The sequence below is a fragment of the Colletotrichum gloeosporioides genome (genome assembly GCF_011800055.1).
Source record: "Colletotrichum gloeosporioides strain Lc1 chromosome Unknown consensus_79, whole genome shotgun sequence".
NCBI lineage: Eukaryota > Fungi > Ascomycota > Sordariomycetes > Glomerellales > Glomerellaceae > Colletotrichum > Colletotrichum gloeosporioides.
In genome coordinates, this window is record NW_025544724.1 from 287,313 (window position 1) to 309,975 (window position 22,663).

The window sequence follows — 22,663 nt, forward strand, 5'->3', positions numbered from 1 at the left end:
GGCTGGGTACTACGGCAGGTACAAATAGGCCAGAGCATCCCACTCTTTCAGAAGGGGGTGGCACGGCTGATAGTGGTTGCCCTTTTCCCTCTAGGTGCTTTCCTGGTTCTTCCCTTGGCCTGAGTGACGCTACTTTGCCGCCACGCGACGTGTACCCTGCTTCGGTTGTACCGGTACCTCTCTCTTGTGTGTCTTATCCAGCTTCACCAACACCATTGCCCGTCGCCCATCCATCACATCACACCACAGCTCACCACTACGACAACCAGTCAAGCTGGACACCGTACAAAAGCCAGAGCATCTACTTCTCCGAAACCAGCTCGACTCATCAACCATTGAGTCGCTTTGCAATACCGTCAACAACTTGCAGCTCTTACGATACGTATCCCTTTCGTGTTCTCACCTTGGCAACCCATCGGAGCCCGATCACCGAAGACGCCGAGGTAGAAAAGGAAACGAGAACTTTGATTCAGGTCAACTGCTCAGTCAGTGTCACGATACCGTCTACCTTAGACCTAAGCTTCCCAAGGTGCACCTTACCTACCTAGGGAGCCCCTCGGCACTCGTTGAAGCTCCAGCTGTGCCCCACACCTCCGACGGGGCGCATGCCGGTCCGAGCATCGACCGGAACAACCGCTCTCCGAATCCCCGGCTCTCCTGGTCCGTGCTCTAACCGCGACACCCGACCCCACTCCGCAACGCCTGGACTCGCCGGTTGGCCCTTCCTTACCGGACCTCACCTTGCCTTACCTACCCTTTCCGTTCGCAGCCTGCGTCACGCAGCAGCACGCTCCAGCAAGGCAGACCCACCTGTCCTCCGCTACACTATCTAGGTAGGCAGCGTGAGGTACCTTACCTGCATCCACAATCCGCCCAGGTCCAGACGCCTCCACCACCAGAAATCCGAAGCTCCAACTCTTCCACCATCCAACGACGCAACACCTTCGACAAGAAGCAAACGCCCGACTCGGAAATACACGAGCCAAAGCAATCAACCATCCGCCCAATTATTCGCGACAGCAGCACCTGTCGTTGTGCAAACACACATTTTCATCCAATTGCGTCATCCGTCGCCAAAGTCAATTGCGCCAGCCACAAGACACCCAGAGTTCAGACCTCGACCCGGCTGGGTTCTCCAACTCGTCCCGAACTCCCGCGCCTATTCATCTGCCATCTCTCTCTCTCTCTCTCTCTCTCTCTCTCTCTCTCTCCCATATTCAGAACCAGTCAACTCGAACATCACCATTCCCCTCAACCGCGCACTGTCGCGCAACGCTCCAGAGCTGTTCCGCCTGTTGCGTTTCTTCCACTCGACGCGCATAGCTTAGGGGCCATGGGATTGGAGACATCACCGGCACCTTCTTTGACCGCGACTGGGGGAGTCCCTTTAGGTTAGTAGTTGCACTTTGCTTTTGAGTCCCGCCTTTGCCGTCGTCATTGAATTGCGAACTATTCCATCGTCGCACCCTTCAGACTGGCACCCACCTACCCTCGACCCATGTTCTGACCATGTGCACGCGTCTTATACCGCCAACAGAGCTGACTTGTACCTTTTCTTCGCAACAGACTTTTAACTAGTCCTCCCAGTTAGTAACCCATCGCCATGGGTAAGCTACTATCTCTTGGCGCGCGCTTGCGCTACCCGATTACCATTACAAAAATTCTCAAGAAACCCGGCGACGCTGTCGCAAAACAAGAGAGCGTCCTGGAATATTCGTTCAAGTGGATGCGCGAGGTCGGCGATTCCATCGCCGGCAACACATGGCAGGAGGAGGAGACAACAGTCGTCGGCTGGGACAGTCCTGCCGAGGGCACCATCAAGGAATGGCGCCTCAAGGAGGGCATGACCTTCACACGCGACGCGCCATGCATGGTTGTCGAGGAGGCCTGCTCTCACGAGATCCAGTTCCAGGGCCTCTGCGCCATTTGCGGCAAGGACATGACCGAGGTCAACTGGGCCAGCGACCAGCGCGATACCCAGCGCGCTACCATCAATATGACACACGACCAGACTGGCCTAATGGTCAGCGGCGACCTCGCTGCGCGCGCCGAGCACGACACTCAGAAGCGCCTCCTCCGCCAGCGTAAGCTCAGCCTCGTCGTGGATCTCGACCAGACCATCATCCACGCCTGCATCGAACCTACCGTCGGCGAATGGATGGAAGACCCGACAAATCCAAACTACAACGCCGTCAAGGACGTCAAGAAATTTCAACTGAATGATGAGGGGCCTAGAGGCGTGGTCACATCAGGCTGCTGGTACTATATCAAGATGCGACCTGGGTTGAAGGAGTTCCTCGAGAAAATATCAGAACTGTACGAACTTCATGTGTACACCATGGGAACTCGTGCGTATGCGATGAACATCGCCCAGATCGTCGACCCCGATAGGAAATTATTCGGCAACCGGGTAATCAGCCGTGACGAGAACGGAAGCATGATCTCGAAAAGTCTCCAGCGCCTGTTCCCAGTCAACACCAACATGGTGGTCATCATCGACGACAGAGCCGATGTGTGGCCCCGTAACAGACCAAACCTGATCAAGGTCGTTCCCTACGACTTTTTCAGGGGCATCGGCGACATCAACTCGAGCTTTTTGCCCAAGCGTCAAGACATTCTCCCCGCGCCTGCCGACCCCGAAGTCAAGCCCACCCCAATCGCACCCGCACCCGAGGTAAAAACGAACGGCAAAGTCTCGGCCATCGACGAGTTGGTCAGCATGAGCAGCGGGGAGGATAAGGCCTTGCAAGCCGCGCAAACGGAGCAGCAGGAAAAGTCCCTGGAGCAGCAGATCAAGGACCGACCTTTACTCCACATGCAAGAGCAGCTGGACAAGGAAAGCGAAGAGAAGGAGAAGGCGACACAGGAGACTGAAGATGGTGAGAATATTATGATCGTGCAACACCGATCACAGGTTCTCCGCGACGACGACGCGGAGCTGATTTACCTACAACAACACCTCACTCGTCTCCATGAGAGGTTCTACAAGGAGTATGACGAGAAGCGTGCAGCCGCGCCCCAGCAGTCAACCCCTCCCAAGAAGAAGGGCGAGGAAACCGTCGATCTTGCCGCTGTTCCCGATGTAGGATATGTCCTGGACACGATGAAGGCGTCAACGCTCGAAGGCACCACGATTGTCTTGTCTGGTCTGGTTCCTCTTGGTGTTGATGTCCTGCAGTCCGAAATTGGAATTCAAGCCATGAGCTTTGGTGCCCAAATTCAGACCAAGGTGTCGCCCAAGGTAACGCATCTAGTCATCTCAACATCACGGCCACGCACACAAAAGGTACGCCAGGCAGCGAGGATTTCAAGCATCAAAATCGTGAGCCAAAACTGGCTGTCTGATTGCTTGAGCCAATGGCATCGCCTTGACGAGACACCGTACCTGGTCGAAGTCCATCCCGCAGACCGAAGACACATTGCCGCCCCAGGAGCGACCGACGCCGATATGGTATCTGACGTGGATGGTGACGATCAATCAAAACCGCACCTCACCATCATTGACGAGACCGGGGAGCAGCGCATACTCGAAGAAGACGACGATGCATCGGACGAAGACGAGGGCGATGCTGGGCAGGATGGAGGCGAGGAGAACCTGCTGCCTGAATTCGAGGATGGTCAGCTCAGCCCAATAGACGGTCTTAAGACGTTCGACTGGGAAGGTGTCGATGATGAGATGAAGGAGTTCTTGGGCAGTGATGACGACAGCTCGGATGCCGACACGGAGAGCCGTAGCGGAGACACAGAGTCTGGCGATGAACTACCCTCGTCTCAGCAGTCGAACAATTCAGCCGGCGGCACGAAGAGAAAGGCCGTGGACGATGACAACGCGTCAGATGAAGGCGGTAGTGCACTCTCCAAGAAACAGCGGGTGGCCAAGAGCCGGGGCGCTTCGAAGCTGAGCTCGGTGAGGACGCCCAATGCCGACGACAACGAATCAAGCAGTCTGCCGACACCGCAGGTTACAGGCGACGAGGAGGATGTTTCCCTCGTGCCGGACGGAGGAGTGAACCTGGACAATGGTGCTGATTTTGACGAGGACGATCTCGAGGCGGACTTGGAAGCCGAGTTGTTGGCGGCTGGGGAAGATTAGCGAGTTCTGTTCAAAATTTTTATCGATGAGATGCATATAAGACAACACGGCAACTGGAGAATCCTCGCAGAGGTGGAAAAGTCGGTTGGCTATGGTTCATTCGGTTTATACCCAGCCTTTTTTTTCCACTGGCGATGCATGGCAAGGAGTTGAGACGTGCAAATATCTGTAGGGGGATTTATGGTTACAGTGTGGATTTGGGATTTCAAATAGACAACCAGATGCACAGGCGGCAGCGGGCGGTATTTGCATCACGGCCTAAGGTAGTTCAAATTTCAACAAAACGAAACTAAACTGCACTCTATCGCGTTCTCTAGTCGAGTGAAGGTCACGGTGAGAGGTACTTCATTATTGAGGGGCAGTCGCCTCGGTCAAGCTTCGGTGTACACCATCTGGTGGGGCATCACCGGCGACCTTACATAATCCCGGCCAATCGAGCGAATCACAATCGACCCGAAAACAATCACCTCAGGCACCCTCAGCCAGGCCAAAGCTTGACCCAGAATCTCGAGCTCGACCGACGTCAACCAACGCAGCCCACCACCCCCAGACGGACCGACACCGGTATACATCGCAAGCCTCTCGAACGAGCCGAAACGAAGCCGGCCAATTGACTTCCACACGCACAAAGGGGCAATTGAACGAGGGACGACGACTCCCCCGCGAAAACCACAACCCATCACTACCACACACTTATCGATTGAGCGCAGCCGACCGCGTAGGGTCGGTAGGACTGATTGAAGGATGCCTCAGGACATGCCCCCCGTTGGCGGCTACCAGGCCGTGCAGTACAAGGTGAGTGGAATTGCTGCGAGGAGGCAGGTGGTGCCATGTTAGGGTGGGAGAGCGGGAAGAGGGGGATCGCGGTTGAGACGGCGGATGCGATGGGACGGTATCAGACTGGCAAGAGGAGGAACTCGAGGGGTCATTCGCCGCTGGACCTAGATCGTCAGGATTGGGGAGCGTTGTACGGATTTGCGGGCTTGGGGTCAGGAGCAAAAGCATTTGGAACGGCACCGAGGGAGAATCGCGGACATGCAGAGGACTGTACGCTGACTGCTTGTCTCCGAATAGCGCAACCTGCCCTCCCGTGGTTTCCGCCCCGGCACCATGTTGCTCGGTATGGGACTCGTGATGGGATACGGATGGTACCACCTGATCAAGGGTATCCGGGAAGCCAAGTACGTTGCGACACCTTTCCCTCATTGAATCCCCGAGGATGGCCTAGCTCGAGCCTTTGAGAGACGTCGACACTGTGTTTCACGGGATGTTGGACATCTTTTGACATCAGCAAATGTCATGCTCAAAATCGGCAAAACATGGGAAATGCTGACGACATATGCGCAACAGCGAGCTCGCAAGAGAGAAGATGTGGGCGCGCATCCACCTCATCCCGCTCCTCCAGGCTGAGGAGGACCGCGACCAGGTCCGCAGGTATTACGCCGACCAGGCGAGAGAGAAGGAGCTGCTCGGCGAGAACACCAAGGTCTACCACAACGACAGGTTTGTCCATCCCTCAGCAAAGCCTTTCAGGGGTCTACGGGAATACGAGGAGATGCTAATAAGGGTATGCTGCAGATTTGTCCGTCCTACCTTTGCTGTTGTGCCGCAGAACAAGTCTTAAACGGCGAGGGAGGCGTGGAAGAGGTGTTTTGAGGTGGGGATGGGCTGGCCAGAGCTGGCGTGTACATATGGTTCCTTTTCGAGACGGAGAGAATCGAGATGACTTGTTGAATCACGTGGGTTACCATTCTCCGTGTAAGATGATCGTGACGGGTATCCGACCGCGGTCGTGGTCGAACTGGGACTGAGCTGGCGGGCTCTTCGCCAAGTTCCTGGTCCCCCTGGACAGAGTAAAAATGCAGTGAAGCGTAGGGGACCGATGCGAGAGGGGGCTGAGGGCTCAAAAGGCAAGTCTAAGACCTCACTAGTCGATTTCTTGAACACGGCTGTCGTAACATTGGTCAAACGTATTCGAGCCATTCGATCGGTGCCGTTCAAAGCCAAGCCTCCACGCCTCACCGAGATCTCGTGCCTTTTGAGGTTTTCGTCATCTTATCGTATGTTCTGAAACCTGCCGCGGTCGTCTGACCCCTGTAGACGCGCCGATGGGCATCATATTGGTTCGTGAAATAGCCCCAGCTCCATGTGTCGACGATTGTCTTAGGACGTTCTGGGGCCGCAGAGATTTGTAACAGTCACTAGGGAGTGATGCATGCTTGGAGGCTGGATATCAAAGCTGCACGTCTACGACGCTCAAGACATTCCTGGCTGGGGTTCGTCCCGAACTTGAGCTTGTGCAAAGGTGTCGAATGCCTACGAAGCAGGCTTGCAACGTCCTGACGGCTTTCGTATGACTACACTGAGCCCTGTCACCCGCGACGTACTCCTACATGGGATCGGATGTTGACGCACTTCGATCTTCAAGAGCTTCTACGCTTTATGACTTTACTATCTGCAATAGTTGCCGTCATGACTCTTGTCATGTGAGGGGATTGGTCGATGACGAAAATGGCGTCGGAAATCGTTGGCACCACTTCCTATCGCGGCAACCACATAGACACGGCGGCCGTTTGAGCTCTCTGATATGCGACAGAGATTGAAGTTATCAATTCTATGATCGGCATATAAATAAAATGGTCTGATGTTTTAGATCAAGTTGGTGATGAGAAGACATCAGTCCAAGGATATCGTCCGCTTTTCGTCCAAGGCACCGATGCTAGGCATCTTGTTCGTCAGCTCTTGATCCTAGCCTTACGAAGTGCAACCGACATGGAATTTCAAGGTGAATCACCGACATAAGAACAGCTTGGTCAAGCTATCTTTTCCTGTAATATTCATCCGTCTGGAACTCGTCTGACAGGTGGAGAGTCCGTTCTCGCCGCCAACAAAAAGATGTCATTTGCTACCCGTCTACACCTTCCTGGTCAAGATATTTTTGGGAGGAATTCTCTGTAGCATCTCGTTTAAGACCTTTGTACGGTATGCCATCCAGCTCTGGAGAGCAACGTTGTTCACGTTCTGACGAGACGTGGCGAAAAGTGGCGCTGAGAAGCGGACATGGATGCACAGCATGTTCAAAGCCCGCTCTACTGGCTCATATCTTTCGCACGTGAACTGACCGCCCATTGAAATAAGGACTCCAGGTTTGATGGGTCATACTGGCAATGAAACCCGGGGACTAACACATTAGCCCCGGAAGCTATCGGCGCTGAGTGGATCCCGGGCGGCTTTGGTGTCGTTGAACGCGTGGGGTCCGGATTCCACAAGTGAATCGGTTGATGTAGCGGTCAATATTCTGGGAGCTCTTTAGCCGGGCTCAGTATCCTTCCACGCGGTCTTCTTTTTGTACGTTGGTTTCATATAATTCTGAGTCTTCGGACTAGCGCTGCTTTTGTCGTCGTTGTCATCATTTTTGTTGACGTTGCTTGTAATTTACTTGTCATGAGAGGGCGCCCATACCTAGCTAAAAAGCTGATTTCCTATGGAGAGCTCGACTTACATGTTGTTCAATTGAATCTATCGACGCATTTCTTTGTTGCTCGCCATGGCGTCAGTGGGGATGGTTTCTGGGGGTATCGCCTTACGGCAGAGAAATGGCACAGCAGAAAAGTCGAGAGGATTGTATCTGTTCCCACAAGACATCAAGGTGCTGTGCGTTTACCCTTTCTTGATGAACCGAGACTGGTTTTGCCCCATTCAATCTGTCTGCCGAGTGATGGCCTCTTAATGTTGTTTCTCCCGTTCCCCGACCCTCGCAACGCTGGATTATACGTAGAAAAGACTTCTTAGCAGTGGGACGCGGAACAGTCCGTAATATTATGACCTCGATAGCCCAACGAGTTCAAGCAGGGTTGGGTACCAAGACAGCTGACCGTGTCTCGACTGCGTTGGGTGATGGCCTGTCAGAAGATACACATTTGATAGATGTATCTTGCAACCGTTTCCAAGATGTCAGGCTGTACAAGACCGAGATTACGTGGCAGGATGGACGGGAAGGATGGACGGGAAGATGGTTTCGGGGCGGGGTCGACTCCGACGAGTCTGGGTAGGGTCACGGAGTGCACCCCGACAACCAATCATCGAACTCGTCCAGTTGTCCTCACTGGGCGCCGTGAAAACTGAACAAGACATGCCCTCAGTACCTTCGATTCCCACGGGTATGTATCTTTTTTGGACATCGAGTAGCCCTGTCAGTCCCCCATTCCAGGGCCCGCCGTGCTGATCCAAACATTCCGAATTAGGGGCTTCGTCTCTTCCGCCCTACCGTCGGCGTTGAAATTCCAACCCCACTCGACCGTATTCCAGTTGGTCATGGCAGAAGGAACTCCATCTGCGCGGTGGGTTTTATGGTCTGCTCATCAGACCCTGGTTGTGAGAGATACGGGCGAGGTTGAACTTGTTCCCAGGCCTGATGGGACGCTCCTGCTACCAGGGCGTTGCCTTCAGAGCCAGGATCAAGCCAACAAGGCCCAGCAGCCAAGTCTCGAGCATCCCAACCTTGGATCTCGCCGGAAAACGTGGTGGCAGTGGGGTCTGACCGTTTTCAAGGGTTCATCGCGTCAGGGCTCAAGGGTCCATCCACCCTGACACGATTGACTTGCCTGCCGGGACGTCTCCTGGCAAGCACTGCAGTTTCTGTTTAAGGTATTCACGTTGATCTGAATCTAGTCATTGTACAGATTTGGAACGTTGAATCCCGGTATGTCGCCGAGATACCGAGTATCTATCTGGGGGAGTTGACGCACGAGACCCGCTGCATGGGCTTGAAATCAAGGAATTTTTGATTGTCATGACAGTAACCCTATCCGCACAAGCGACAGTATCAGAGAGCCAGAAAGCTACCAAACGCCGAGCTGGGCAACTGCCTCAAACAGCATTTCGTTTGCTGTACCCGTTATGTGACCTCGACTCCACGCTAGAATCACCAAAGCCTGTGGTCCACCACCCACATCCCATTCCGAACGCCTCCTAGCTTCTTCCCCACTCAATGTAGGACCTTCCTAGGATTGAATTTGACAGACATTTCGCTGTCACTCGCATGCAGCTCTCTCGCCTTACTGCTGACCACCTCGACCCGGACCACTTATTCTACCGGCCGACTGGCCATGTTCCCGCCTTGCGATCATGGCTATTGACGCCGTCACGAACAAAGTCAGCAGCTTCTGCCTGTAGCCAGGCGTTGATTGTTGGGTGTTTGCAATCAGCGTGGCCCATGAGCGCGTTCTTGACCGCTAGCACTTGGTGCCACAGCTCCGCGTGCTCCCTCTTCAGCTCCTCGTTGCGGTTTTCGACATCCAACTTGACCGCCTTCATGAATTCAATCTGGTCCTTTTGCTTCTTGTAACTGCGCGCCGAGGCGGTGCGGTGCTGTTTGCGAGACTGCGATGAGTCTGAAGGGTACACGCTCTGCTCTCTCGACGTCTGCGTATCATCCTCCGTGAAGCTTGGTGATCTTGAGAAGGGGGCTTCCTCGTTGAAACTCCGCTTTCCCGCGCGAGGTCGGAAAGGAACCTCGCTGCTGGTTGTCTGCTTTCTTGGTGACCGAAACGGGTTCTTCGCCGGGCTTTTGCAAACCGCTTCGCGGGAGGCAGGGCGAGACTCGGTCGAACTGATCGTTATCGGTGATGCAATTGGCGACGGGCCGAGGCGCGTATGTGCAGGATCGCTCGAGGGGGGAAACATGTCTTCAGAGCCTGGCCAAAGCATGGACTCAATGGATGAACCGTTTGAGAAGCTCGCTTGGCTGTTCTGAGTGCTGCTCGAGGATTTTCTCAGGTATTCCGGATCGTTGGGAGATAAGCCGTTCTCAAAGTGATGTAGGTTGGCATCACACTGCTGAACATGTGTGGAGTCGCCGAAAGGGATGTTTGGGTCGTAGTTGGGAACTCCGACTCCAGAGTGATTGAAGGCTCCATAGCAAGTTAAGTTCATGAAACTGCTGTTGTCGAGCATCGAGCCACCGACCTGTTCGTTGGAGTACTCCGATGCGACGTGTTCATCGCAGCCCACCTCTTCTCCATGGTGATCGGTTCCCGTGTCTTTTCCCATGGAGTTTTCTGTCTGCTCCATAGCGAGCGGGGAGCTAGACCACGCCTGGGTAGGCGTAGACGAAGATGAGGCACTGAATGCGGTCGTCGATGGCTGGCCCGGGGCACTGAGGCCTTGGGCTGCATCTGAGTGGAAGCTTGAAGCTTCGGATGAGGGCAACACCTCACGACACCCAAGAGTCTCGTAGATACTCTCGAGCGGCTCGCCCGTCCATAGTCGCTGGAGCACCTCCATGCTCTGGCCTGGGACTGACAGCGCCGCAATTACGGCATCTTTCTGGTGTTGCGCAGCCTTGAGGACATCGAGCTCAGCCTGCAGACTGCGCTTGGAGCGGATCCGCCGAGGTTCGTATCTGCACTCCAGGCGCCTGTAAATGCATCGATGGCATGGGGTTTCTCCATTGCACTAGGAAGCAACCTGTTAATTCCTGGGCCGAGTAGACTGCACAAGTGTGAGACCATGTACCTTCGCCTTCTTCTCGCGACAATTCTCGCAAGCTTCACGAATACATTCTCTTGATGGCTTGAGGTTTGTGTTCATTTCAAACCCGGGCTTTGCTTCCAGCCTTCTCGCCATAACCTATGCTTGGAAGATTAGTGACGTTTCGTGTGTGCGCCGCTCAGACAAACAACTTACGTCGAATGTGATCTATGTGTGTCTTGCAACGATCGAATTCAAAAATAGCTGTGGTCGCGGCTCTCAGCCCGGGGGATCTCGTTGGTATTGCGTGCTACTGTTGCTGGGCGGTGGTCCTTGGGGGCTTTGAAAGGGTTGGCGGATGCGTGCCAGGTTCCGAGGCAATGTTCTGGAGCTAACACTACCAGGCGACCTTTTTGCCTCTCAGGGACCAATTCTTGAAGTTCCTAGCATTGAAAAGATGAGGCTGAGGAAACCACCAACCTTATATGCTTTGACTGTTTGCGTGGGATTCTCCTTCGCAGGAGACGATCGACGCAAACAAGTCCCAACTGATGTTTTAAGACTGTGACTAGAACAGCGGGACCATGCAACGCGGGTTTGTAAGACTGAACCACAGGTGACGTCTGTCCTTGAACCGAAATCCCCAGCCAGGAGGATCCAGCCCCCTCTTCTGTACATGATACCTGGTACATGATACTTGCGCGAACGTGTCCTCGCGCGAGAAGGAATGTTTGGTACCAGTGATGCAAGAAGAGAGAAGCGCGCCCTTCTGAGACGGCATTTCGGGGCTCATGTCTAGACTGGTTCAACGGCATATCTCTTTCGCCCCGAGGCCGGGGTAGAGGCTCGTTTGTTTGCCAATGCGATTAGCGCACAGGATTGATTGGCCATTTCTATGGGAAGACGAGGATGCGAAGGACACGGGCAGGTATCGGTGTGAGGGCCCTTACTCGTCCGGAGGCAAGTCCAGGTCTGGCGATTTTGATGTCAGTAGGCACCCATTGTCCTGAGAACGGAGAGCCGCCATGAACTCCGAGCTCGTCTGTCCAGTCAGAAGGCGCTCATATTTGGCCCCCGAGATGGGCAATCTTCTTGTGGGGAGGGGGGGGGCTCCGACTTCGTGATTCTCGTTGGGCCATTGGGAACGCTACGGTGACGGAAGAGTCCCGCGTGGGTGTGTGGATGTGCGAAGAACATGCCATTCCCAGATGTCATACGAAAAAGCGGGGCACCTCTCAAAGCAGAGATTGAACAATAGCCAGCCAGACGGTCTCCGGTGTCTTTGATTGGTCAATGTGTCCCGGCGTCGATTCCGAGGTCTGGATGGACGTCTAAAACGGCGGGGATGCCGTCCAGGGGGGGGGGCCCGACGGGGAAAGGTGTTGATCCACTTAGAGACCAGATTGAACCTGCAGGCGTGCTGCACAATGGAGGGGTCTGCCATTAGCTCATGACGGCAACTCTCTGCGCGGTGATACCTTGAGATTGCCACTTCCAATCGCAAGCGACGGAGATGCACTGAACGCGGCCACTCTGGCTTTGGCATTTTGAACCCATGTCCAACCTACATGCCGGGACAGTGTAGTATGCATCTTGCGTGGTGGGCATTCGCTACTTTATTGTGATATCAGACGAAGTCGCATTCTGCACAGCAAGCGAGGATGACAATCGAATCGCAAGAAGCATGGGAAAGATAATCCTGGTAACAACGGCACTTATAACGACGAGCGCGATGAAGAATGACGAAGAAACCCCCTGACTATGACGAAGAAACCCCCTGACTAAAACGCTAGAAGAATGGCACTCAGCCTCTTGCATGTTGTCTGCTCCCACAGTATATACATCTAATCGATACTCGATCTGCGTGCGAGCACATATGCATCTATTCCATGCTGGGGGGCGTACCGCAGTAGAACCAAAAGAAAGGGCAAAGGTTGGTCCACTGAATGCGTCAAACTTTGAGGTGTAAGTCCCATCTCTTCAACGCGAAAAGTCCTGTGTCAATACGAATGCGTCCCCTCCCGCAACCTCAAAAGCAGATCCGTTGGCGACAACGCCGTTGATGCGGATAACGCTCTTCTCAATCGGGGTTGGGAGCGGCTGGGGCAGATACACCGTACCCCTGTTCCCTCCGGAGGGGCTTTCGACCTTCATCCGCAGCAGCCCGCCCTCAAACCGCCAGTTGACAGCGAAGTCCCCTAACACGGTCGGGGCGCGACCCTTGGCCCACTGGAGGCCCATTGTCTGTGGCTCGACCTTCCATCCGGCAAATCCAGGTACCGTTGGCTGAATACCAAGAACATGCTTGCTCAGCTCCGCTGTAGGACCCGCCGCCCATCCATGGCAAAGCGACGTCACCAAGCCCAGCCCCGGCGTGCCGTCCGCGTTGAGCGTCTCCCAGAAGCAGCCAGTGTAGTTTGCGTTGGTTGGGTCTGCCATAGGTGCCCAGGTCTTCTTGAGCAGCATCATGGCGGATGAGGCGTCGCCTGACTCGAGCGCGGCACGGAGGTGGTAGGCCGCAGCGTATGGGCTCACCTTCTCAGCCCAGCCGGCAGCGACGGTGGCATTGGAAAAGGCGAGGGCCCCGGCCGGGGCCGCGAGTCCGGAGGCCATAGCGGAGAGAATGGAGGACGCGGACCGGACTGGGGCCGATGACCCGTTGGTGAGTGCCCCGGGGACGCCGGCGAGGATAGCAAGAGCGTTGGCATCTTGCGAAAACCCGGTTGTGAATTTCTCGGACATGATGTAGACTCCCAACTCTTCGTTCCAGAGGTTCTCGTTAATCGCAGCTCTCAGACGGCCAAGTCGGGTTTGGTACACGGCAACGTCAACACCGGCATCTTCAAGAAGCCTCAAACACTGCTGCAGAGAGTACGCATAGACAACGTTGAACTTCGTCACGACGCCAGACTGAGGGGGATCGTAGTAGTTCCAATCACCGCCGAAAGACTCCTCTGCCAGATTGAACAGGCCGTTCGGCAGAGCCTGCGAGTCCGCCCAGTCGAGCATCTTGACAACCTTGGGCGCCCAGGTCTGGGCGAACGTCAGGTTGCCCCTCATCTCGTAGTTCTGCGCGATGGCAGTCAGGAAGTTGAACGAATACCCAATCAGGCCGGTGACGTTCACATCCAGAGGAGTCGACAGGGGCGCCTGCTGGATCTTGGCTGTGGGGGTGAAGAAGCCAGGGGTGACTTGGTACGAGCCGATGAGGTCGAGAGATCCGTCAATGAAGGAGGTGCCAAAGGTGCTGGCGAAAGCGGCGCCGACAGCGATGTCGAGGTCGCCGGAGTAGGCGATGCGATCCCGACGAGAGCCGTCGACGATGGTGTCGGCGGGGTTGGCTCCCATGAAGAAGTCGGCAAGGAAGGAGCGGTCGGTCAGGGGATGAGTGTAAATGACTTCACCTGTTGGCGTGGTTGCGGCAAAGTTCTGGAAGTATGCAGCGTGTCCTAGGGAGGCGCCGAAACCGAAAGAGCCGAAGAAGCGGGCGGACTGGGAGAGCTTGAGGACGTCGATGTTGTTGACAGAGACGCTGACGTCGGTGATGTCGACTGTGGTATGGACAGAGTGCCATGACCCAAGGGTCATGGTGAGATTTGCCGGGATATCAACCGCAGCGATCTGGGTGTCTAAAGCGGTCGAACCAGTATGAGTCGTGATGGAGCCCTTGTCGAGATCGAAAGAGATGTAAATAGCGCTGTTCAAAGTGTCTGACAGAACGGAAAATCCAAAACCACCCTTGACAGGCTTAACCCGAAAGTCAAGGCGATAGTTGAGAAGCTGGGCAGCAACAGCACTTCCCAAAGCCTGGGGTGCCGCACTTTCGGCATACGCCCCTTCCTCCGTGACATTCAGAAAGTCCGGGATGGAGTTCTTGGGGATCTCGGTCAGTTGCACCGTCCTTGCTCCCACGCTCCATATTCTCGTGAGGTCTTCATCCGAGCATTCGAAGGAACCGGGAAGTTGGGTCAGCGCCGTGGTAGAAGTCGTTGGCTTGACACCGATGTTCCGCAATGTAAGGGCTCCCGAGGTCGAGAGGTTGAGCTTTTGGTAACGGAAGGTTCCTTGTATAAGACGGTTGGAGATGATTGAGGGACCGGTGACGTTGTATCGATTGACTCTGTAGGTGTCCATCGCTGCCGCCAGGGGAAGCGGTCCATCGCTCTGGGTCTTGTCAGCCGTGAGAACCTCTCAAAGTCATCATCAGAAAAGGGGGGTCGAACAACGGACCATGTACGCGCCGAATGCTGCCTCGGTTTCTCCATACGATATCTCAAAGACGGATGTATCGCCAGAGGCGGACAACACCTCGAAGGTAGGTATGCCCTCAACATTGCGACCAAAGTCGAGAACCACGACAGAAGCAGCTGTCCCGTTGGAAAAGAGGGTTGTAGTGCCGTTGGACGCGTAGATGATTGCGTCATGTTGGGGTGTTCCAGGAGTCGACTTGGCAAGGAGCCTTGAGTATGGCGAAACCGAGCGAGCGCTGATGCTGCTTAGCAAACTGAACGCGGCTAATGCTAAACCAACTTTTGATGATGCTGAAAAAAACATGGTACTGAGTCCGGGATTGAAACAGGTGATTAAGAAGGACAGAAAATGAGTGACTGACGCAGAAGCGAGCGTAAACAAAAGTGACGACGGAAATCAAAACCGTTGACGTCAACCACTATTTGTACGCCCCGAAATTTCCATTGTCTGACTTCGTCGCATGGTTTACATGTCTTGGTGATCGTGATCAAACTCCGTTGTTAGTCTGTTGATGGAGCTTGAGTGGAGAACGCGAGTCTCCGAACACCTCGGGAAATCGCATCGCCACTGCAATACGCGCTCTCTGTCGGATTCCACCGTGGCTTGGTCACTTTTCATGGTAGTCTTCCCTGCTTTCCTACAAATTCTTCTTGAATGCGATTTGTACGGTGTCCAGACTTGCCGACTCCTGATCTTCTCATTCAGGGGTCGCCTTGGCCTAATATAATTTTCGACCCCAGATAACTGTCAAGACAGCAGGCAACGGTAATCACAAAACGCAATACAAATCAAATGTTTAGAAATCATATCCAGTGTAAACAAGTTCATCAACGTCATTAAGTCTCATCATCGGTACAATACTGTGTGTGGTATCCCAACGTGACGCAAGTCAAAAAGCCAACCAGCCAGAACCAACTTGAACCGCCAACGCCGACCCATGACCCTATATCTACACGGCCACAAGGCCAGCCTGTCCTGTCTGTCCCATCTGAGCTTACGCAGCGAGTTGGACCACCTTGAAACCCTCCGAGACAGTCTTGGTGATCTCCTCATTCTTGTGCTGCAGAAGGCCGAGGGCGAAGGCGACGTCGTTCCATTGTCTCTCAGTCTCGCAACGCTGAAGTCTGGCAGCGAGCTTGTCGGCCAATTGCTTGGCATGCTTGTCCTACAGGAAAGGTCAGAAGGGGTCATTGACATTAGAATAATAAAACATACCTTCTCAACGAAGCCCAGGAGAAACCTGATAATCCTTCTGAAGCTCTCCTCCTCCAAGCCCTTCTCAGCCGACAGCAAACTAAACATGTCGACGAAGTGGTTGTACACAGCGTTGTCCTTGGTGCTGAGCTCGGTGAAGAACATTCTCGCGAGGTCGGCAATACGACGATCCTCGTCCTCGAGGCACTTGGCCATCTCACCCAACTGACCCTTGACCTTCACCTGACCAGCCAAGATGAGGAAGGTCAGAGTCATCAAGCAGGTGCGCTTGACTGACTGGTCCTTGTCGGCCAGACGACGGTACAAGAAGTCGGTGTTCTCATCAATAAGATGGTTGAAGCACACCGCCATGTCTCCGAGCGCAATGACGGCGTTGGAGCGCACAGTGGCATCGGTGGAACGCTCCATGATGGTGATGAGTAGAGGCAGATTGGCCTCGCAGTACTCGGAGCTGACACACATGAGCTTAGCGAGACAGAGAGTCGCAGCGGCCTGCAGTCCCTTGTCGGCATAGGTGGTGTTGTTGGCACAGATCTCAGAGACGAGAGGGCCGAACTGGGCGAGCAGAGATGCCGGACCGTACAGCAGCTCCCGCTCACGAATGTGTGCCATAGCTTCCGTGAAGTCGTCCTCTGTCGTGCCACCGATCAGATCGAGGTCGTCAGGCTCGTCCTTCTTACCAGCGGCCTGGGTAGCCTTCTCTGCTGTCTTTTCCTTCTCCTGATCCTGCTTGCGACGCTTGAAATCGAGCTCGCAGAGCTCTAGATGCACGATCTGCTTAATAGCAACGTGACCGACGATGAACAAAAGTTGTGACAAGGCGATGGCGTTGTCGCGCTTCTTGGGCGCAGGGACGACGGTTTCATTTCCGTCGCTGGCGTCATCGTCCACGTCAGGCTCCTTGCTCTCGGAACGCGAGGATTGAGACGCCATCTCATCCCGAGAAGACGGCCTCTCGTCCCTAGACACGGGTCTGGATGAGGGAGCAGCAAAGACGCGTTTCGTCTTGTGCCGAATGATCTCGGAACAGAGAATATCCGGGTGCTTGGAAATAGCGTAGATGGCGTTGATGGCCTGCTCGGCCACGCCATACCACTCCTTGCTGTCCGAGGGAACCTCAGTGATGGCTGCCAACCTGGCCAGAACGGCGTGCTCGTTTGGAAGGCGAGAGAACTTGACGGTGGATTCCTTCGCCTGCCTGCCTGTGGGGTTGATTCGGCGAAGAGCAATGCAGGTGTACTTGGCTAGTTGGAGATCGGCGCGACCGTGTGCGCCGAGACCGGTACGAAGCATCGTCTCCATCTCCCCGACCACAATCTCTGGGTTGGCAGTCGCAAGCATACCGAGCACGATGATGGCACCCCTGCGTTGCTTCTTGGAAATCTCGCGCTTGCGGACGCCGTACACCTGCCAGAGCTTGGCAATGACGAGTTCAGGAATCAGACCACCCTTCATCATAGTGGCCAGAAGCTGCTCGAGCGAAGTCAATTCAGCAGGCGTCGTCTCACTCGTAAGACTGATCATGTTGCGAGCAATGTAGTTGGCAGCATCGTTCGCGGTGAAGTTACCGGGTGCCTCAAAGAAGATGCGCTTGTACACATCGATGAGATGGCTCTGGACGCCCTTGCCCTCGTCGCTATTGCCCTTGGTCCAGATGAGACGCAACATTCGGCGGATGCCGACCTTGTTTTGCTCGATCTTGTAGGCATCACCAATCTCGAAGTAGTCCATAGCCTCAATGACCTCGCTCTTGTTCCTGGAGCCAAGCAATTGGCAAACTGTACCAGTGGCGTCGTGAAGAACATCAATGAACTTCAAAGCCTCGGAGTAGTATCGCTTCGTCAGCGTGAGCTTTTCAATTGCCTCAGACGTAGCAGCTTCTTCGCGCGCCTTCTTCACTGCCTCGAACTTTTGTTCATCGGTCATGGGCTTCTGCGGGGATTGTTCGACCTGAGTGGCGTCGTCCAGAAGAGTGTTGTCAACAGCGGTGTTGTCGCCAAGGCCGGCGCCCTCGGGAGGCTTCAAAGCGTTCAATTCCTCCTCCACCTTGTCGAGGCGAGCCTGCCAGTCCTTACGGACTAGTAGGGCGCCGTGCAAGGCAGTGAAGGGGTGTGTCTTGATGAGCGTGCCGAGAAGTTTGATGGCGTTCCTTCTTACGTGACTACTCTTGTCCTCCAGACTTCGGCAAGCAAGCTCTGCGGCGCGCTGTCGTCTCTTGGGGAACTTTTGCTCAAGATCGCACAGTTTGACGTAGACTTGAATGGCTCTGCATCTGCAGTAGGGGTTGATGTCGAGGAATCGCTCTTCCAGGACGTCGAAGAAGGCGTCGAGCTGGGACTTGTGGTTCTCGCCACGCTCGTCCTGCTTGACAAGGTGGGCAACCATATTTCCACAGACTTCGATCAAGGAGCAACGCAGAGTGTATGACTGAGTAGCGGTCAGAGTGATTTCAACACCATTGGGGGGTCCGCACTAATTACCTCGCTGTCCAACTGCTTGGCAAGCATCGTCATCTGCTTAATGACGATTCTAGGGGCCAGCTCGGAGAGCTTGACAATAAATTGCGAGACGGACTTTGGGCCTTTGGTGTCGTTGCTATTGAACTCCTTGTTACTGAGCTCGCGCAGGATTTCGTCGGCCAGTTGAGGGTAGTCGTAGGTTTCAGCCAAGATGTGAAGGAACTCGGCCATGGGTTCGGAGAGATGCTCGAAGTACGTCAGATTCTGAACTATAGAAATCTGGGCAGCTGGGCATAAAGTCAGTACAAAGCCAGGCGCAGGTGCAGTCAGTCGCAACACCTACCGTAGGCATGGCCGTGGTGCTTGACGGCGATACAGAGCACCTTGAAGGCGTGCATCCTGATTGAGATGGCCTTGACGCGCTGTTCGCTCTCAAGCACCATGTAGACCGGACGAGTCAGCAGACCGACAAAGGTGTCTCTCTCGGAAGTGGTGAGGAAGATCTTGGAGAGCTTCAGCTTGAGGACCTTGCTCATAATGTCGAGGGCGGATTGCAACTGGCTGGCCGAGTCCCAGACGCCGTCTTGGCCCTTGGGCGCATTCTTCTTCGGCTTGCCGCGGCCTCGGGCGACGGGTGCTGTTGTGGACTTTTCGGCAGCCTTGGTCTCGACGGCGGCGATGGTCCACTGCAGGAGGAAGCCGTAGATTTCGAGAAGTTGCTTGTGGTGTGCGAGGGTCTCTTGTTCGTCGGGGGACTCGAGGTCGTGATTTATGGCATCAGCCTCGGCGGCAAGGCCGGACATGATGAGGTCGAAGATCTTGCTCAGGGCATGTGTTGGCAAGAAGGCGGTATACCTGGAAGGGTTCAAACGTTCAGAATCACGTCTCTGTTTCGCGGAGAGCCTGGAGGAGGAGGATAAAGGAATCGAAGGAGAGGGGTCTGAAGGACAAGGGAAGATGGGTGCGCACTTTAGGAGGAACTGGAGAGAATCGAGATGGGCGCTGCGGGTAATGGCCTCGGGGTTTTCGGCGACGGCGTCAACAATGGGGTTGAGAACGGGGTTGACGACGCCGTTGGTGAGGCCCTCGGGGTCATTTTCGCAGTCGAAGAGGGAGCCATCAGCCTCTGGAGTTGGTATACTGGCAGGGTCGCTCATGTAATGCTTGAGCGCATCGTTGATGTCGAATGCGACCGAGTCCATGGCTGCGGTCGAGGGGTGTGGTGCGCACCCGGCGGCGAGAATGCGATTGAGAGGTCAGAGGGGGAGGGAAGAGAAGATGAATAAAACAAGAAGGGACAAGACCAAAAGAGGTCAGATGATGGCCGTCTGTGTGCGACCTGATGCAAAGCGAAGGAAGTAGGCGCCGTGGTCCTGCTGCAAAGGTTAGTAGTAAATACTAAAGTGAGTAGGCATGCGCCAGCCGGCGGAGGAATCGGCTTGTGGTGTTGACGATGTCGAAAAGTTGTGGTGGGATTGTTTTGGTGGTGCAGGTGCAGGTGCAGGCCGGCGCTATGTACATACACAGACATAAAACGGTGCACAGTGATGGCAGGAATCCCCCCCTCTGTGAGGTAGCAGCCCCCCAAAAAGGACCCAAATGCGCCTAGCAACCGAGGGGGATTTTTGTTTTTGTTTTCTTTCGACGCGCCGGTCGCAGTTTCCCTCCTCTTTCGTCCCAAAATGGCGGTGCGGGGTCATACTCGCGTCCTTCATTGGTCATCGCGTGCTGTCAGTGGAGCCGGTACCCTGAAATCGTGGCCGACGGTTGGCCGGGGTGGACGGGGCCAGGCGGGTGCCCCTCCACTAGAAAGCAGCTGGATGCCCGCCATCAGAAAGATTCTCGGAGCCAGAAGGAGACAGAGAAGAGCTGCATCAGGAGAAAAAGGAAAGAAACACGACCGAGACACCAATCAGCACGACTGGCAGCGACACCGTGACACCCAACACCAACTGCCCACGGACTGAGATGATCTAGCGAACCCAATCGACCAAGACTCAATCTACCGACCTACCTGCTCTACGCAATACGTACATACAATACGCAGCGGCGCCAGACCCAGCCAGCCAGCCAGACAGACGGCCAGCCAGTCCTAGCCAGTCCCAGCCCAGCCAGCCAGTCCAAGCAAGCGCCACGGCCAGCCGCATCAACACCGGCACGCACTGCGCCAGATCCCTTGTATACAAAAAAAACACTGGACTCTCTACAAACCCCCCCCATCTCCCGCCTCGGATGACGCAGTGTTCGACCCAGCGGGATTCCTCAGCTGGCTTCAATCAACCCAATCTGGACGCCATCGACCAATTGACTCGTTTTGGCCAAGCTCTCAACGTCGAGCACTGGGCTACCCCAGACAGTGTCTTGAAGGCCTACTCACCCTTCCATGCCACCGCCAACAACGCCAACAACGCCGCGACCGACCAGCCCCAGGCCCAGCTCCAATTGGCCCATCGTCCGGTGACCGCCAACGAGGACACCACACGAGAACCAGATTCCAGAACCATGGCTACTGCCACCAGGAAAAGGAGCCGCGAGCGCTTCGAGATCCACGAGGATCCCCCCCACGCCCGTACAGAAGACACCGAGATGGTGGCCGGCTCTGAGCATCAGACCGAGGTCGACGAGGACGAGGACGACGCCGACGATGCCGAGAACGACAACGAATCCACCGACGACAGCTCCGACGAGGACGATGTCGTCGACTCCAGCGTCCAGCGCGAGATGGTGCGTCTGCAAGACGTCTTCCCTGGTTTTCGGCATAGGTATCGTCTTATTAAGAGAATTGGCGAAGGTACTTTTCCCTCCCACCGTCCCTTCCCCGCTCTCTTGAGCTTCTGCTGACCGACACTCGCCCAGGTACCTTTTCAACCGTCTACAAAGCCGAAGACATTCAATACGACAGATACGACAATGATTGGGATATCGAGAACAACGAACGAGACCAAAAATGGAGCACCCCGCCGTTGAAGCAGCGTAACGGCAGCCACAATCCCTCGCGAGAGCCCCGTCGTCGCGCCCGATATGTCGCCATCAAGAAAATCTACGTCACCTCCAGTCCCACCCGTATCCTGAATGAGCTCGAATTGCTCCACGATCTCAGAAACTGCCCTGCAGTCTGTCCACTGATCACGGCGTTCCGCAGCACCGACCAAGTCGTTGCCATTCTGCCCTACTTCCGTCATGAGGACTTCCGCGACTATTTCCGCCAGATGAAGATCTCCGACATGGCCATCTACCTGCGCAGCCTGTTTACCGCGCTAAAGGCCGTCCACGAGCACAAGATATTGCATCGCGACATCAAGCCCACCAATTTCCTGTACGACCCCCAGACGCGGCGTGGTGTATTGGTCGACTTTGGTCTTGCCGAGCGCGAGGGATCGGATAGCAAGCCATGCCTGTGCCACGAGAGCAGAGACGTCCGCAAGCAGAGGATTCAAAACAGCGCAGCATCACAAAACGGTCCCCAGCAAGGCTACCCCAAGGCAGACAGCCGCCCGTCACGGCGAGCCAACCGTGCCGGCACAAGAGGCTTCCGTGCCCCCGAAGTGCTGTTTAAGTGCACCGAGCAGACCACCAAGATCGACATTTGGTCAGCAGGCGTCATCCTCCTGACCATTATGAGCAAGCGCTTTCCCTTTTTCAACAGCGCCGACGACGTCGAAGCCATGATTGAGATTGCCACCATTTTTGGCACCAAGCGTATGAAGCAGGCGGGTCTCTTGCACGGCGCCATGTTTGAAACAAACATCCCCACAGTGGGCACCGCGGGCTTCTCGCTCGAGAAGATTATCTTGTGGTCCACATGCCGTACTGACGGTGGCAAGGACGGTCAGCCGGGCATCCCCTTGGATGACGAGGAGAAGCTGGCTGTCGAGTTCCTGGGCCGATGCTTGGAGTTGGACCCCGCGAGGAGAATCAGCGCCCAGGAGGCGTTGGAACATGAGTTCCTACGGGAACCTGAGCCAAAACAATCCGTGGAGACGATAGAAATCGAGGACGACGAGATGGACATGCTTGAGGCGTAATGATAATGTTTTTTTTTTCTTTGGCAAGGGACTCTTATACTGGTGGCGTGAACATGATCATGTATGTTTGTACGACTAGACGGCAGAGCAGGTGGCGTTTTGAGGCAGGGCGCATTGAAGTGCCGTTACCTAGGACGGTATTTTCCCGG

At 55.0% G+C, this 22,663-nt stretch overlaps 4 protein-coding genes across 4 annotated transcripts; 3 read left to right on the top strand and 1 right to left on the bottom strand.

Annotated features, from left to right (window-relative positions):
- Positions 1–1,603: 1,603 nt before the first annotated feature.
- GCG54_00015515 (RNA polymerase II subunit A C-terminal domain phosphatase) lies at positions 1,604–4,093 on the top strand (the record flags this gene model as incomplete). The annotated part of the gene is made up of 1 exon (XM_045415298.1): positions 1,604–4,093. The coding sequence occupies one exon, from the start codon at positions 1,604–1,606 to the stop codon at positions 4,091–4,093; it is 2,490 nt and encodes an 829-aa protein (XP_045259296.1).
- Positions 4,094–4,837: 744 nt separating this feature from the next.
- GCG54_00015516 (NADH dehydrogenase [ubiquinone] 1 alpha subcomplex subunit 13) lies at positions 4,838–5,717 on the top strand (the record flags this gene model as incomplete). Its single annotated transcript, XM_045415299.1, has 4 exons — positions 4,838–4,888; positions 5,168–5,274; positions 5,444–5,660; positions 5,706–5,717. The coding sequence occupies 4 exons, from the start codon at positions 4,838–4,840 to the stop codon at positions 5,715–5,717; spliced, it is 387 nt and encodes a 128-aa protein (XP_045259297.1).
- Positions 5,718–12,544: 6,827 nt separating this feature from the next.
- On the bottom strand, positions 12,545–19,691 carry GCG54_00015517 (Condensin complex subunit 1; the record flags this gene model as incomplete). The annotated part of the gene is made up of 6 exons (XM_045415300.1): positions 12,545–14,728; positions 14,795–15,050; positions 15,814–15,980; positions 16,031–18,457; positions 18,511–18,776; positions 18,833–19,691. The coding sequence occupies 6 exons, from the start codon at positions 19,689–19,691 to the stop codon at positions 12,545–12,547; spliced, it is 6,159 nt and encodes a 2,052-aa protein (XP_045259298.1).
- Positions 19,692–20,721: 1,030 nt separating this feature from the next.
- On the top strand, positions 20,722–22,514 carry GCG54_00015518 (Cell cycle serine/threonine-protein kinase hsk1; the record flags this gene model as incomplete). Its single annotated transcript, XM_045415301.1, has 2 exons — positions 20,722–21,280; positions 21,346–22,514. 2 exons carry the CDS (start codon positions 20,722–20,724, stop codon positions 22,512–22,514), a joined length of 1,728 nt encoding a protein of 575 aa, XP_045259299.1.
- Positions 22,515–22,663: the final 149 nt, after the last annotated feature.